Consider the following 17,842-nt stretch of genomic DNA (forward strand, 5'->3'; position numbering starts at 1 on the left):
TGTTGACATTGTGCGTCGCTCCGTTGCTCTGATTGGTTGTAGGTCTATCCAATTGAGATCTTTTCTGGTTCGGTTGAAACACGCCCCATAATCACAGCCCAACGGAGCAGATCAGACTCATATTCTGACTAGAATTGAGTATGACTACGTCAGGCTACGAAAATGCACTTTTGGGCCATTTTCGGCCGAAAATTTTCGGTGGCCGAATATTCGGTGCATCCCTAGTTTTTATTTGTTGACGAAAATGACAGTTGATTTTCGTCATAGTTTTTGTCATCCAACACTAGTTTTTATTTAGTTATCGTCTCGTTTTTTCATCAGTGAAAAAAGGTCTTTGACGAAAAATTATTCGTCGACGAAAAATTATTCGTCAACGAAATGAACACTGGTTATCAGAAGCTGTTTCTGTGCACGAGTGACCGTGATTGTGTGTTTATTTGCAGATTGAGTCCTGATCAGCGTGTGGGCAGGAAGGATCATGGCCCTGAGCGAGGGCTTCACCGACCTGCGGCCCCTCAGCAACGGCGGATCCTCCACAGGTTTCCCTGCCACCAGTGCTAATGAAGCCCCGGCCGAGGGCCCGCGAGTGTTGGCGTCCCCCCAGCCTGACGAGCAGACCCAGCTGACGCGCCGCAGCCAGAACGGCGGGCTCAAAACCAACGGGACCGCGCGTCCATCTTCGCCCAGCTCTTCTTCCTCGTCCTCATCGCCTGTGGCAGATCCTCAGAGGTTGGCCGTTCTGTTGCCCAACGCCCTGCCGCCGGCCTGCTGTGTTTACTGCTCTCCGCGGCCGCCCCTCTGCTGTAATGGGAACCAGCAGGATTGCGCCCTCTTCCAGAGCTCCGTGCCGCCCGCCGCGCTTCACATGGGCTCCTGCGTGCGCTGCTTCTGGCAGGAGCATCTCCAGAACCAGCCCAACATGGCCACTCTGAGGTGAGCATCTGCACTGCTTTTGGGGAAAATGACTTGTTACGTAAAAAACAGATCATTGGTGTTCATGGTAACACTCATAATGTCAAAATGGGCAACTTTATTAACTTTATTCATTACAGCAAAACACGTCATTGCTACAATTATCCCATAATTTACTCAAGCCATCCTAGGTGTATATGACTTTCAGCCAAACACAATCAGAGTTATATTCAATAATGTCCTGGCTCTTTCCCAGCTTTATAATGGGAGTGAATGGGAGTTTTTGAAGCCCAAAAAAGTCATTCCAACCCATCCATCCAATCCAACCCATCCATCCATCCAATCCAATCCAATCCTCCATCCAATCCAACCCAACCCATCCATCCATCCAATCCAATCCAATCCTCCATCCAATCCAATCATCCAATCCAATCATCCCATCCATCCATCCCAACCCATCCATCCATCCATCCAATCCAATCCAATCCAATCCAATCCAATCCTCCATCCAATCCAATCATCCAATCCAATCATCCCATCCATCCATCCCAACCCATCCATCCATCCATCCATCCAATCCAACCCATCCATCCATTCATCCAATCCAATCCAATCCTCCATCCAATCCAATCATCCAATCCAATCATCCCATCCATCCATCCCAACCCATCCATCCATCCAATCCAACCCATCCATCCATCCATCCAATCCAATCCAATCCAATCCAATCCTCCATCCAATCCAATCATCCAATCCAATCATCCCATCCATCCATCCCAACCCATCCATCCAATCCAACCCATCCATCCATTCATCCAATCCAATCCAATCCTCCATCCAATCCAATCATCCCATCCATCCATCCCAACCCATCCATCCAATCCAACCCATCCATCCATCCATCCAATCCAATCCAATCCTCCATCCAATCCAATCATCCAATCCAATCATCCCATCCATCCATCCCATCCATCCAATCCATCCCATCCCATCCCATCCCATCCATCCAATCCATCCCATCCCATCCCATCCCATCCATCCCATCCCATCCCATCCATCCCATCCATCCATCCATCCAACCCATCCATCCATCCAATCCAATCCAATCCTCCATCCAATCCAATCATCCCATCCATCCATCCCATCCATCCATCCATCCAACCCATCCATCCATCCAATCCAATCCAATCCAATCCTCCATCCAATCCAATCATCCAATCCAATCATCCCATCCATCCATCCCAACCCATCCATCCATCCATCCATCCATCCAATCCAACCCATCCATCCATTCATCCAATCCAATCCTCCATCCAATCCAATCATCCAATCCAATCATCCAACCCATCCATCCATCCAATCCAATCCAATCCTCCATCCAATCCAATCATCCAATCCAATCATCCCATCCATCCATCCGATCCCATCCCATCCATCCAATCCATCCCATCCCATCCCATCCCATCCCATCCATCCATCCAACCCATCCATCCATCCATCCATCCAATCCAATCCAATCCTCCATCCAATCCAATCATCCCATCCATCCATCCCATCCATCCATCCCATCCCATCCATCCCATCCATCCATCCAACCCATCCATCCATCCATCCATCCAATCCAATCCAATCCAATCCTCCATCCAATCCAATCATCCAATCCAATCATCCCATCCATCCATCCCAACCCATCCATCCCATCCATCCATCCATCCATCCAACTTATCTAGTAAATGCATCTTGATTTAAGATGTTTTTTTTTATTTATTTTTTTTAGATATATTTAGACTAGAAACAAGACAAAAATACTAAATAAGAGCTTTTTTTTGCAGTGCACACATGGTAAAAAGTAAAAAAATAGTATTTCTATAACTAGAATGGCTTAATGGTTTATAAACATATAAATACAAATGCACAAAACTGTAAGTTTAGGACAAAATAGTCTGTAATTTGGCCTTTATTACTCATTTAATACATGTCTACATTACAAATTAAATAAAATGAGATATTAACCTACATTTCTGACAAATTACCACGGTTACAGTGAGTGCTCATCCATGATAAATGTTGGTGAATTGTTGTTTGTAAAGTTTTTTAACTGGATCGACTCAGTGTTTCTCCTGATTTGCAGGTTAGTGTTGTTGATTAAGTCAGCGCTGTTTATCTGCTTTAAACTCAATCAAATCACAGAGAGATGTGCAGCTTGTACCGGAGACCTCTGCGCCGAACTCGGACGCTTCTCATTGGCTGTTTAGTGGTCATGTGATCGAGACACTCACCAAGTAAACACATTTGTTCAGAGACTCGCGAGTGGAGCTGCTTCGTTCCGCTTTTGGTGCTGTTTCCCTGGCCTAAAATCTAGTACTGCCACCTTGTGTTGACATTGTGAAACTGCACGATTTGTAAATTATGCGTGGCGGGCCACATATAATATATTTTAATAGTCACGCCATGGGCCTTTTGTAATTCATCCCTGGGCCACATTTGGCCCGCGCGCCGGACTTTGGACACCCCTGCTTTAGATAGAGATGAAGAGGAACCATATGCGGTTCTTTGCACTGTAAATCAACATCTTTTACGCAGACAGGAGCATGTCGAGCATCTGTTTGATCTGTTTCTGCTGGATTACGTGGATGATTATTGGCAATGACGCGGCCAATCACCTCCACGATTCTCCATCAGCCCTTTTGAACTCACCTGATTTGAAATCCGCTCGTGTCCACATGCATCTGAGGTTTCATGAATCTGGGCAGCATTACTGATTTCTCTGAGCAGCGGGTGGTTGAGCAGCTCATTGTGCTGTCATGATGTTTGACTTTTCTTCACTGTCATCTGGAAGCACATGAGAAAGATCTGAGGAGGTTGAAAGCATTCTGAACTTCATCATTTATCCTCACGTGGAGGCCAGGATGAAAACCAGTGTTTCCCCTACAATGTATTCATAGCGGCGCAGCAAAATCTTCACATGATCAGTAATATCACGACATTCACTTACACACTGTAAAAGAGAGAGAGAGATTGACGATTGCCAGAGAACTATACAAAAATGTAGTCTGCTTACACTTAAAGGCCAATTTATACTTCTGCGTCGAGTGCACGCAGAGGGTACGCCGTACCCTACGCATAGACGCTTTGGATACGCCGTACCCTACGCATAGACGCTTTGGATACGCCGTACCCTACGCCGTAGCCTGACGCGCACCTCTCCAAAAATGTAACAACGCGTCAATTCTACGCGGACCGCAAGCGCTGTGATTGGTCTGCCAGAACCCTTCCCTCAGGTCAATAAATAAATAAAAAATCTGCGATAGGAGTGTGTGTGTGTGTGTGTGTCCAGAAATTGGATGATAGTTCCTTACGTCTGCTATAACACACTATTTTGCAGTCCAGCGATTCTTTATGGTAGTAAATAAATACATAGATCCGCTGAATATAGTTTATTTATTTTCTCATTAAAACCAAAGATGTTAATCAGTAATTGTATATCAAGAACAGGGACACATTAAGGTATATTTCGTGAATGAAGTCTCCGCAACAACAATCGCTTGCTGAGCCACCGCTGCTGAAAACAGCGGCCACGAGCTCCGCATGGTTTCACAAATGCATTCCAGCGCCAGATCGCCTTATTTAACTTTACTAATCAACTAGAGATGCTTAATTTGTATTAGATACAACAACTCAAGCTGCAAGAAAAGCCGCTCTCTCACTGCTGCTGATATGCCGACATGAATGTACAGATGCTACACAACAAGCAGCTTCTTCTTCGGCTGTTCTCTTGATTACACCAACATGCCCGAGGACACTGCCTACTAGTGTCTGCATGTGTAATTGCACATTGACGCAGACAACAGCGCAGAAGTATAAATGCTCACGACGGCGTCGGCTACGCGCGTAGCCTACGGCGTACACTACGGCGTACTCTCGACGCAGAAGTATAAATGGGCCTTTAGGGCTGTGATATTAATCTTATTTTCGCTTTATTTTTATTTTCCCCAAGGATTATGAAAAGATATGAGGTAAAACTATTATAAACTATACCCGTGTTCCGTCTAGCGCAACTTCCTTCCCTTCACAGCGCGCGCTGTCATTTCTCCCCAAACATGCATTAAACGTCAGATTCAGCACAATCCGTTATTGGTGTCAAATGCTCTCTCCACTTTGGCTAAATTGCAGGACGTGTTTGATAAAATTAAAAGCACAATAATCCGCGCAATAGACGCCGTTTCCAAGTTCAAGGCGGGTGTATGTGTATGTGTGCGCGCGCGCACGCACGCTGCGAAACAGACCGACTTGCGCGACTAAACCATCAAATACACAACAAATAGCCTATATCTCAAAATGACCGGCATGGAGAGTATTCACTTAAACACAAATTTATCTTAAATGGCCGTAAATAGTTGGGAGAAATCAATGGGAGAATGATATGATTAGATCTCCATTTTGGTCTTAAAGGGGCAGCATCTAATAAACCTGCTGACGATTGAGCCATTAATGTGAATCAAACAACAAAAGGCAAAGAGAAAATTACTTGCAGCTCTTGTATGTTATGTGATGCTCTTTTCTTTTTTTTTCTTTTTTTGATTAATAAAAAGTTACAAAGAACATCGTGTAATAATATTTCACAATATTTTAGGTTACTGAATGATTAAATTTTTGATTAAATAAATGCAGGATTGATAAGCATAAGCAAAAACATAAAATAGTATCCAAACTTTACACACACACAAAACTTTTGTTAATTTTTTACATTTGCCCCTTAGGAACTTCTGCACATCCCTGGAGGTTAGTGAAGTAAAATAGGCTGTAAGCTAGTCACCTTTTAAACTAATGAAAATTTTAATTAGGATTTTAATGTTCAAAATGTCCATTTCTATCCACAAAACTTGCCAGAAGTCATGGTTTAAGATGTTATTTAAAAAAAATTATTCCGGAGGTGGCACGACTTGGTAACAACCTCCGGCACGTAACAGCACCGCTGCTGGAAAAATGTATAGGGGAAACACTGAAAACCCTTCTGTGAATCAGTTAAATCAGTCCATTTCAGTGAATCAATTCAAAAACTTCAATGACTCTTTTGTCCCATCACTAAAAATGTTCATGGAAGTTTTAAAATGCTGGTGGTCAGTGGGCGTTTTCATACCTGAAAGTCCGCACCAAGGTCCGAACCGAAGTTCATGTTTTTAGACATTTTATACATTCGGTTAGTTTTGGTTTGGTTTCACATTGCAATTATCAGGGTTCCCACTCTTCCTGGAAAACCTGGAAAATTGATGATAAATTTTCCAGTCCTGGAAAACACATGGAAAATTTGAGACAATGTAAAATGTCCTGGAAAATCTTGTTGCTGTCTGGGAAAATTCTTTAAAAAAAAGTTATTTCTCTAGCCGAGTATAAAGAGTTTATCGCTGGCCCAAACAATTAGCGCCAGTTGCAGAAAGCACATGTTGAGGAATGCTGAGTTTGATACGTGTGAGTAGTATTTTGAATAATGACGTTTAGTCTCGCTAATGCTATAACTGCTCAAATGTATACAGTGAATATTAACTCATAAGCTGCTACCTAATCACATAATTTTGATATAAAGTCACATTTGTGTGTTATAAAGTCAGAATTGCAAGATATAGTCAGAATTGCGTGATATAAACTCGCAATTCTGACCTTTTCTTCACAATTTTGCGCAGTTGCGAGTTTATATCTTGCACTTCTGACTTCTTTTCTCAGAATTGTGAGATCTAAACTGTGTTATAAAGTCCAATTCTGAGGAAAACAGAATTGCGATAATTTTCGCGTTTATACCACAAAAATGTAAACTCGCAATTGCGCATTGGATTGTTAAGTAATGGCAATAAACTGTACGGCTTTTAAAGACTTAGAAAGCATTATTTGGCATGATCCTTGTCTTTTATTCCCGCCGTAGTAAAATTGAAAATGTCCTGGAAAATGGTTGCTGAAAAAGAGTGGAAACCCTGAATTATGCGAGCGCACTAAAGAACTTAACATGACACACTTGCGTCCACTCGTCATCTATGTGGGCGGCATCTGGACATTGATTGGTTTGTAAACGGACGTGCGTCTGACGTCGGCGTCTTTGACAAGAGTGAATGAACGGACGCATCGTTGCCACTATTGAATAGTGCGCATTGCTCGACTGTTTTCTTTTCGTCACGTTTAAAAGTGGACATTTCAAGCTTTATATACACATATTTCTCATGTTTGTGAGGCGAGTATCTGCTGAGTTTCGGTTTATTTGAGACGCTCCAGTTCATGTGCAAAGCATGTGATCGCTCCCGTGATTATTGTCTGCTATAGACTATTTGCTTCTTATTTATTAAATCCAGGCAATTATCTGATTAAACGTTGATTCAAATTAAGATACAATTTATACAAAACGAAATTCACATTAAAGAAAGGCTTTCTAAGCAAAATCATACAAAATTTAGTTCAAAATTATTTCTGACCTTCTGTCTTCTGACATATTGTGCATCTTTTCACTTTTCATAATCAATGTAGCCTAGATTGAATTTAAAAATAACATTATAATATTTAAACATAAACAGGAACTTCCTGTAAATGGTCGGAAAGTCCGAACCATACAGAAAATGCTTTCACACTAGAAACGAACCGAACCTTTGTTCAGTTTGATCCGGACTGAGACGACCTCTTTTCGTCTGACCAAATTTCGTCTGTTTGGTCTGGACCATGGTCAGGGGGAGGTTTCACACCTGCAATTTTGATTCGGACCAAACTGAAAAGTCCGAAAATCCGGACCAAACAAGGTAGGTGTGAAAGGGACCAGTGTCTATCAATGAGTTTGAGGCGTTGACTTGGCCTCCAAATTCCCCAGATCTCAATACAATCGAGCATCTGTGGGATGTGCTGAACAAACAAGTCCGATCCACGGAGGCCCCTCCTCACAACTTACAGGACTTAAAGGATCTGCTGCTAACATCTTGGTGCCAGATACCACAGCACAGCTTCAGGAGTCTAGTGGAGTCCATGCCTCGACGGTTCAGCAAAAGAGAGACCAACACAATATTAGGAAGTCCATAATGTTATGCCTGATAGGTGTATGTATTTAATGCAAGCAAAATTCTGAACTCGACTACACTCTTAAAAATAAAGGTTCTATATGACACCAAAAATGGTTCTTCGTCGTAATCATAGAGGAACCACTTTTGGTGCTATATAGCACCATATCTTAACATGTTCTCTATATGGTAGTGGTGCTATATAGCACCTTAGTCAAAGAACCGGTGAAGAACCGCTGAAGAACCACTTAAGTATCAAAATTGGTGCTATATAGCACTTAAAAAGGTTCCCCTATGATTACGAGCCAAAAACCATTTTTGGTGCCATATAGAACCTTTTTTTTTAGAGTGTATATATATATATATATATATTTACTTGCATTCATTGATTAGATAAAGCACAGATGTCAGACTCAGAATTCAAGTTCAGAAGAGAGACATGAGCTAAACAGTTGTTGTTCCTGATAACACGTAAAGGCTTCTCAAAATGACACCCTGAAATTGAGAACACAAAGATCATTTTCAGGCTAGTTGGCTGGTTGGGGCTTGCAGCTGTCACACACACACACACACACACACACACACAAAGCTCTGTATGTCTCGTGAATATCTTCCAGGCCCGGCTCTCCTGCAACAAAGAACTGGAAGCTTCATGTGTTTCTTTCAACATTTGGACAAATTGATCGAAGTTTCAGTTTCTGACGTTGATTAAACATCTTCCTGAAAAGGAGCCGAACTAGCGAAGCATCTGTTGATGTGCGCAGTCTTAACCAGGCACGACAAGACAAGTTCCCTCCGTTAAGCCTTGTTGGTAATTCTGACAAAATCCGAACATATTTGGTGTTTAATTAGCAGGCGAGGGGAGCGGAAACGAACAAAATGTCATCCAAATCTCACACTGGCCGTGTTGCACCTGGTTAGGGCAGGGTGGGAAACGCAGGAGAAAAGTTCTGCTCAGGTAAATGAAGCGTGTCAGGAAGGGTTAAACATGTGACTTGACCCCAGATGGCTACATGTCAGCTCCCTCTTTTTCAGTCAAAAAAACAATCAATCATTCCTCAGGTGGAAGATCAGCCGCCGTCAGTCTCTGCTGCGAAATCTGGCACCATATATTTCGTCCAAACTATTTTGGCTACAGCCATTTTTTTGGGACAAATTTATCAGCTTGAGATGTTAAAGGGTGGGTGAAATGCTGTTTCATGCATACTGAGCTTTTAACACTGTTAAAGACCTGGATTCCCATCCTAAACATGGACAAAGTAAAAAAAAAAAATTCTGTGCCAAAAACACTCCTTCCGGTTTCGGAAAGTTTTTTTCGAGTATGGGCCAAAGTGACGTCAACAAGGACGTAAGCATGTGCCGGTATCACATTTTCATGCTGCGATTAATTACTGAAGCTTTTATTACGGTATACGGTATTATCCCGATATAGAAATAAGTTGCAAAAAATGTTTTGTCATACTTTAAACAGGTTAAATAACTTTCTTATAACAAAATAACCAAACATTTAAATACAATAAAGCAATACACACAAATGTATAAAGTAAACAATATTTAAAATAGATTAAAGTGAAAAAGAATTATAAAGAACAATAGGTAACACAATAAGGTCTCACTAGTTAATGCATTAACATTAACAAAGAATGAATAGCTACATTTTTATAGAAGTTATTCTTCTTTGATAACGTTAGTTAAAAAAAGCTACTGTTAGTTAGTGTTAGCTCAGGTCCATTAAATAGTACAGTTTTGATTTTAATAATGTGTTATTAAATGCTGAAATTTAAATTGAACTAAGATTAATAAATGTTTTAGAAGTATTTGTCATTGTCAGTTTGTTAATGAATGAACTAATGGTAAATAATAGAGCCTTATTGTAAAGTGTGTGACTGAACAACAAAGAATCAGAACATATTCAAACAATATCTAGGGCAGTTCACCAAAATCTTCACCAAATCAACAATGTCACCAAAGAAGTGTGTTTTTGGTTGTCAGGGCAAGACAACCCTGTTCAGCTTCCCAAAGAACCCAGCGCTAATGGGACAGTGGATGGAGTTCGTGTTTCCGGAGCAGCAACGAAGTTGTGCAAGTGTTTTGTTTGTTCCCTGCATTTCGGCGACGATTGTTTAATAAACAAGCCCCAGTTCGACGCCGGATTTGTGGCTGGTCTAATGCTGAAAGATGGAGCGGTCCCAGCGATTAAGATTCACGGTCGTAACTCGTGTTTTGGAAGCAGGCGGTGTGTAAAACTGCTTCAAATGTCTGTGTGTTGTTAGCTATCGACTCGTCATTAAAATGCGCTACTATTCCATTGTTTTTCTATGTAAACAAACACGCACTAGTCTGACGTGCAAAACCGTTAGGCTTGCTACTGCTAACATTAAATCACATATAATAGTCCATAAACCAAATTACATCCTCATAAACCACGAGTAAACGCACACAAATGTTGCAAAACTCGCGCATGACAAGCTGCTAAGCAAGTATACAGTTACAGGACATACCATAGAGACGTCCTGCTGTAGTCCTCGTCGCTTCTCCTGTTCAATTTCAGCCTCTAGATCTGATTCTGGATCATATATGTGTGGCTAAATCTGATTGATCTCTATGGTTTATTTAGGATAATGTTTTTTTAAGGATGTCACAGCTTTAACACAATAGCTCCGCCCACACGGTACGCCTCCAACCGCTCGTTTTTTTTCCCGGAAAGACTCGGTACAGCGTATCTTTCTTTTATAAATATTATAAAACTAAAGATTTTTTGGAGATTTGAAGGATGCGATACTACTTTATAGGTACTCAAGATTGCCATGAGATTGACTGAAAGTGCCCCCCCCCCCTTTTTTTAATAACGCCAATGCTGATGATCTCAACACGCTTAAATAATGATTATTAATCAGTCTGTGTGATTATAAATGTGTCTATTACTGTAACGTCTAATTATGGCTACACCTTTTCATGTGGTGTTTTTGGAAGTTGAGTTTTACTTAAGTGCTTTATTAATGCTGTCATTTATTTTTCTGAATGTGTCACAGCTCTGGAAAGATTGATGCACACACTACAAGCGTTTAATCCTGACCGGCCTCGCTTTAGCTCCAAACAGAAACACATGCATCCGAGCGGAACCAGGGTTTCCAAACCCCCGCCAGTCCACTTACTCTTGGCAGCTCAATTGCATTTTAGCACCGGCCAAAGGATTTTTTTTTTTTTTAGCTACATGGTGCCATAAGCAGTTTTATTCCATTATTCAGTGTGTGCATAAATGTCAAAGTTTTGGGTCTGCTTTTGGAGCTATTAAAGCTACTTTTCTAAGAGGTTCTGTTCAATGTTAGAGCTTTTGAGATCTGCATGTAATGCGAGGTCAAGAGGTGCATGTGTTGCACACTAGCATGAATAAGCATGAGCCTAACGTTTACCCGTTTTCCGCGGATAAGTTGGTCCGGGGTGTGTGAGGAACCCGTAGAGCCGGTGAAGATGCCCAGTGAAGATCAAAGCCCACCTGATCCCATAAACCATGATCAAAGACGCCGAGCAAGCAGGACCCAGTCATAACCTCAAATTAGGCCGATGTCTAGCTTGCTTATTCTCGTTTACTAAACAGATTGAAGCCTGTGGAAGGGTGAGGGAACAGCTGGAATGTATTAAGTCGATCTGGGAGCGTCTCGTATTTGATGCTAACGCTACAGGTGCAGTTATTATTGTCCCGATCAAAGAGAAGATCCTTGCACTGGTACTTTTAATAAATCGTGGCTTTGTTCAGAAATGTTTCACCGGGAACCGTCACAGCACAGTTTTCATTCTCAATGGACAGATATGCATCACTTACAGAATCGTTAGTATTAAAGCCCCGATATACAATATTTTGAACAAATCTGGCCAAAACGAAGTTCATTTGGAGTTTTAAGGAGATTGAAACCGCTTGACAAACACAGGTCAGATGTCTGAGTAAAAACATGAACTCACTGGAGATCTGTTTTATGGTAGAATATGAAGTTGTAATTCTACACTCAAAAAAGTTACGCAAATCCAACATATACTTATTTTTATGTCAACAGGTTCCACGTAACTGGGTTATGTTGAATTTAATTAACACTGTTTATTTCAGTAAACTTACGTTTTTTACATAAGGTTAATTCAATGCCATTTAGTTGAATCTGGTTAACATTCTTAATTTTGTCCAAAACTATTAAAGGTGCACTATGTAAAAAAAAAAAAATTCAGTAAAATATCCAAAAACTACTTCGGAAGTGGAAAAGCGGAAGTGGCACCAGCGACTGCGGCATAATAAAAGTCCCTCTGTAAACTGTGATCTGTCAACCATCACTTCCAAATTAATCTCTCACCATATTTATTTTAAAATCTTTTATATATCCCTCCATGGCATATTTAAGTCCCACTTGAATGCTCATCGACGAGAGGTGGTCCTTCTGTGTCACAGACTTGTGATTTATCTTATAATTCAGTTTTGTTTAAACATTTTTTTAAATTGTTAAAAGATTTTTGAAAACAACTTGGGATAAGGTTTTCACACTGACAGCTGTCATTGTAAGACAGTTAGCAACAGTAACTAAGGGGGGCGGGGCTTACCGATTGGTCAATTTTGCCATAAAGGTTATTTATATATCAAAATAGTAATTATTATTATTATTATTATTATTATTATTATTATTACTACATACTACTACTATTTATTTAGCACTTTATCCAGATTGTTTCAAAACGTCTTCCCATTAATACTGCTAAATATAAATATTAACTCTTTCTGTTTAAAAGCAGAGTTTCTGGTATGTTCATAAAATATTCTGGGGACCATTGAACGTTATCAAAAATGCTGGTGCTGGCTGGCAACTTTTTTGCTAGTGGGGAAAGAGTTAAAAACATAAGAAATATTAAGAAAATATAAGAATTTTATTTTACAGTAAAATTGCGATTCTGATAATTATTGCATTATTCATTTTCAAGCTTTTAATTTCACGGAAAAAAGCAGGGAGCTTCTCTTTTGTTAAGCGCTTCTCATTACAAATTTGGGAAGATGGTTTGCCCATGTTGCAATTTCATAAGCATGTTTTAAAGCATGTTTTAAGCATGTCCCAAAGTCAGAGCAGATGCAAAGATAAGTTTGCCTGTGGCAACATTTACTATGAACCGAAAGGCTAAACTCACCGGATCATGAGCTGCTTGTGTGTAAAGGAACACAGTGTCGCGCTTCACTCTGAAACACACGGCGCATATGTAATAAGATAAGATATACTTTATTGTCCCTGAAGGGAAATTTGTTTTGGACTCAGTTTGACAATAGACAACACAAAATACAAAGAATAAACGTCTCTCTACACATCCTCTCACAAAACATATTCTCATATACATTAGACAGGTATGTATATAGTAGGAACATTAACATACATAAAAAATGTAAAAACGTTATTGATTACAGCTCCCATATTGCACATCCCCAATGGTACACATATTGTACAATAAAAAAAGCACAACTCCCTAAATTACAAAATGCACAACCCCGATAATATACATATTACACAAATTACATAATGCACAGCTCCCCAAATGGCCTACATATTGCACAGATGACACATGTGTAAACTGCAGCCTTTGCCATTATTCAATTCTACCTTATCAAGATTTTCGGTTTCATTGCAATTAAATGTGCAGCTCTGAGCTCCAGTAGGGGACTTTCCACAGAAGTCCGTCTATCTGTCTTGGCATCTCTCAAAGTCTCGCTATCTCACCTTTCTCTGCCTTCTCCTTTCATTTCCCTTCTTCCTGGTTGTGTTTTCCCGTCTCATTCACGCTCAAAACCTTCTTTCTACCTCTATCGCACTCCCTCTTCTAAGTACAGCTTGTGACGTTGTTGTTTTTTTCTCTAGTGTTGCTAAGACTCATGGGAAATACACCAGTACTGTCTGGCTTCGCGTCTGGGGTCGTGAACTTCTTGCTTAGATCCTGTGGCCTAAAAACGAACCTGAGTTAATGGGAGACTCAACTCAAGCCTGACCTTTTGAAATCTCAACCAAGCTCTGGTAAAAGTGATGTTTCGCAGGATTGCCTGTCTGTAAAACAGCTGAATCTGGATGTTGTACGCAAACAAAGAGCTCTGCCTGCGGTGTGAGTCTGGCCCGTGTCTAGACATGCTTGATATCAAAGCAGCGTCTATGTTGCTATTCACACACTCTAAGAGTTGAATGAAATGATTCTTGAGGCTTTAAAGAGGACCTATTATGCTCTTGATGTTGTTTTTTGGCTCTACTAGAACTAGTTTCCCTTGAATGTTGATTATTTTCCTCATTTTCTCCATTGTTGCGGCTCCTCTCTTCCCAGTCTGTCAGTAACGCTCTGTTTAGTTCCTGTCTCTGTGAAGCCCCTCCTTCTGAAAAGCACACTGTGCTCTGATTGGTCGGCTGTCACAGTGTGCTGTGATTGGTCAAGCGTTTCGAGTGTGTTTTCGAAATGTCCCTCCCCTTACCATAACCGCCTGTTTCAAAAATACAGTCAAAGCTGCACTATGTAAACATTTTTCAGTAAAATATTTAAAAACCACTAGGCCAGTGTTATATATTTTGTTCAGTTGAGTACTTATAATATCCCAAATGTTTCCAACTATTTGTAAATCGTGAGCCATTTTACCCGAGGAACCGGGACGTGTGAGGGCGTGGCCTGTCGATGACATCATATCTGCCTTGCGCTCGGTTTCTGGTTTTATTTTGCAGAAACACTTTACTCTCATTGCAGTAGGGCTGTGCTCAGAATATCGATACATCGATACATCGTCATGAACTCCATCAACACACTCAGATCATCAGAGCTGCATTACCTCACACTCATGAGCAGAAAAGCGGATGTGGCGCCGGCGACTGTGTCATAATAAAAGTCCCGCTGCTCGCGAGGCGTGTGTTGCGTTCATCTCATTAACAATCGCTCCAGCGGTTCCTCAGCTCCACAACACTCAGCCCTGCTCTGCTTCACTACAGTAACGTTAATAATCACATCAACATGATTTCTGCCCGAGTCCTGTCCCGATTCTTTCCCACCGGCTGTGAGGTGAAGACCACATGTCCCAGGATTCTGCGCTCAAATGTGCCGTCATCAAACTACGCCTTTATTTTGAACAGGCGACCTCTAGTGGACGGAAAAGTTACATAGTGTAGCTTTAAGCGCAAAATGCGCAGTGCAAATCTGTCATGTAGGCTATATAAAATTATAATGAGAATATTATAATTGTGTGCTTGGGGCATGAATTTAATGGAGACTTTTGTTTTTGTAATCAGGCTCTCAAAAATCATATATACAAATTTGTATTTTTCGATTTTAATATTGGTTATCGGCTTTCAAATATAAAGAATTATCGGTAGTGGACAAAATGTTCGTTTTGGAGCATCCCTAGGATTAAAGCCACAGTATGTAATTTTTTTTTCGCCACTGGAAGTCACTTATTCAAAACAAAGGCGTGGCTTGATGACTTTATTCTGCCGCAAACTAGTGCTTATTGCTTTAAACAATAAGGGTGCTTTCACATCTCTAGTTCGGTTCATTTGGTCCGAACCAAGGGCAAACAATTATACATTGTAGCATTTTACAGCTTTTTTGGTTCATTTTCACACCACACTGATTGCTTTGGTCTGAACCAGTTGAAACAAACCAAAATGTAGTCACATGACAACATCCACATCACTCATTGGCCATGGCGTGTTTCCTAAACTGCTGGTTTTCTCCCTGGCCATAATCTATTACATTGTTTGTGTACACCACAATATGCAAACAATACCACCTCTTCAAGGACTCGGTATGCTTGTTTGGTCCGCTTTTGTTTGGTCCGTCAGGTTTACTGAGTTTTACACAATTCTTTTGTAGTGTGGTTTTAGGTGAAGAGTGCAAAAATAAATATCGTCACCTGTGTACATTCTTCTACTTCTTCTCGCCGCTGTTTCCTGATGGTTTATAGAAAAATTACTCTGAGTCGCCCTCTGTCGTTTCAAAGAATAGGCGAGCGCAAGTTTCTGTTCATGAATGATCCAAACAGTTGCTCGCCTGTCTAATAAAACACATATATTAAAGTGGCTTCGGTGTTTCCATGGTTTCCACAAAATAAAACGGAAAATCGAGGGTAACGTGATGTCATTTATAGGTCCGTGTCCTGGTTAAAATCGCTTATTTATCTGCATTTAAACATTCTTGGAAACATTTGGGATAATGTAAGCACTAAAGAATTATTATAGTAATCAAAAAGTGGAATCGGAAGCGATAAATTCCTTCTGATTCATATATTTATGTATTCATAATCAACTATTGATAACGTTTACATGAAACAGACATTTATTAGAGGTGCTAAATAATCTTTAATCCTTTACACTTGAGTTTAGTACTTTTTTGGGGAATTTATGCCACAGCAAAACTTTAAGTTAAACACTTTAAAGTGCCGAGAAATGTTAATCAGGTTAAAAACCTCCCGACATCTCGCAGGAATCACAACGCATGTTATTATTCAAAGCGTGTTTTAGTCGGCATTGTGTAGTTTGGCGCTTGAGCTGTGGAGATCTTGCAGTTGGAGGCCAGTAGATAATGAAGATGTTTCTTGGACAGCTTGTAACTGTTTGCCACAGTGTTGAAATCCGGCCTCCCTGCCTGGAGTCCATATATCCACATATGTCAAAGCAAAGAATGTGGAGATATCAGGCGCTGACCTCTGGACCTCGCAGCGCTCGTGGATTGAGCCTTCTCCAATTCTGCACACGTGTGCACATCATTCACATGTGTGCGTTCTCAGCTGTTGCTGTGATTGTAGTTACAGTAATGCCAAATAAAAGCTTTAAGCATTTTACAATTCAGCCTGGAGATCATTCTGATTTGCAGTGTTTTATATACTTGAGTCCATTTTAAAATAACAGTTTTTCATGTGAATGTATTGTAAAATGTAATTTATTCCTATGATCCACAAAAGATTATTGTTACTACATGGTCACTTTTGATCAATTTAATGCATCCTTGCGGAATAAGCGTGTTAATTTCTTTAAAAATGTAAAAAAAAAAAAAAATATCTAAATATTTCAGTACTTTTTCTTGGATTTCTCTTAACCCTCTGGTGCTCTTCTCTTTTTTTATTTCAATGAAATTAATGTACTATATATTTTAGTTTTATAATGTTTTTATTTCATATTTTAGGGTATTTTATGGTACTAAATTATATTTATGCAGTAGTTATAATCCATTTATTCACTTTTTGAGCTTAGAACTGAAACAGTCATAAATCTTGAAAGTTAGACGACAAAAAAAGTTTAGTGAACTCGCAATAATGACTTTATTTCTCGCAATTCTGACTTTATAACCCGCAATTGAATTCATTTCTCGCAATTGTAAATTTTATATTTCGTAATTCTGACTTTATTTCCCGCAATTGTACATTTTATATCTCGCAATTCTGACTTTATTTCTCACAATTGAGTTTATTTCTCACAATTGTGACTTTATTTCTCTCAATTGTACTTTTTATCTTGCCATTCTGACTATTTTCGCAATTGAGTTTATATCTCGTAATTCTGACTTTATTTCTCGCAATTGCAAGTTTATTTCTCGTAATTCTGACTTTTTCTCGCAATTGAGGAAAGTCAGAATTGCAAGAAAAGTCAGAGTTGCGACAAACCCGCAATTGCAAAGAAATTGTACAAAAATATTTTGCCAGTTAATATCTTGCAATACTGACTATTTCTCGCAATTGAGTTTATATCTAGCAATTGCACATTTATATCTTGCAATGCTGACTTTATAGCTCGCAATTTACTTTATTTCTCGCAATTGCAAATTTATATATCGTAATTCTGACTTTGTCTCGTAATTCTGACTTATTTCTCTCAATTCTGACTTTTTTTTGCAATTCTGACTATTTCTCACAAGTATGA

At 40.0% G+C, this 17,842-nt stretch overlaps 1 protein-coding gene across 2 annotated transcripts in view; it reads left to right on the forward strand.

Moving 5' to 3' along the window:
* The window catches only part of disp1 (dispatched homolog 1), a 123,527-nt gene that overhangs the window by 87,056 nt on the left and 18,629 nt on the right, over positions 1-17,842 (forward strand). For both annotated transcript variants that reach the window (XM_079831995.1, XM_079831994.1), the window contains exon 2: positions 444-933. In XM_079831995.1, the coding sequence (XP_079688121.1) occupies positions 479-933 (455 nt within the window). In that variant the 5' untranslated portion in view covers positions 444-478. The remainder of the gene's footprint in view (positions 1-443; positions 934-17,842) is intronic.

Source organism: Gobio gobio, assembly GCF_949357685.1.
Source record: "Gobio gobio genome assembly, chromosome: 12".
Lineage (NCBI taxonomy): Eukaryota > Metazoa > Chordata > Actinopteri > Cypriniformes > Gobionidae > Gobio > Gobio gobio.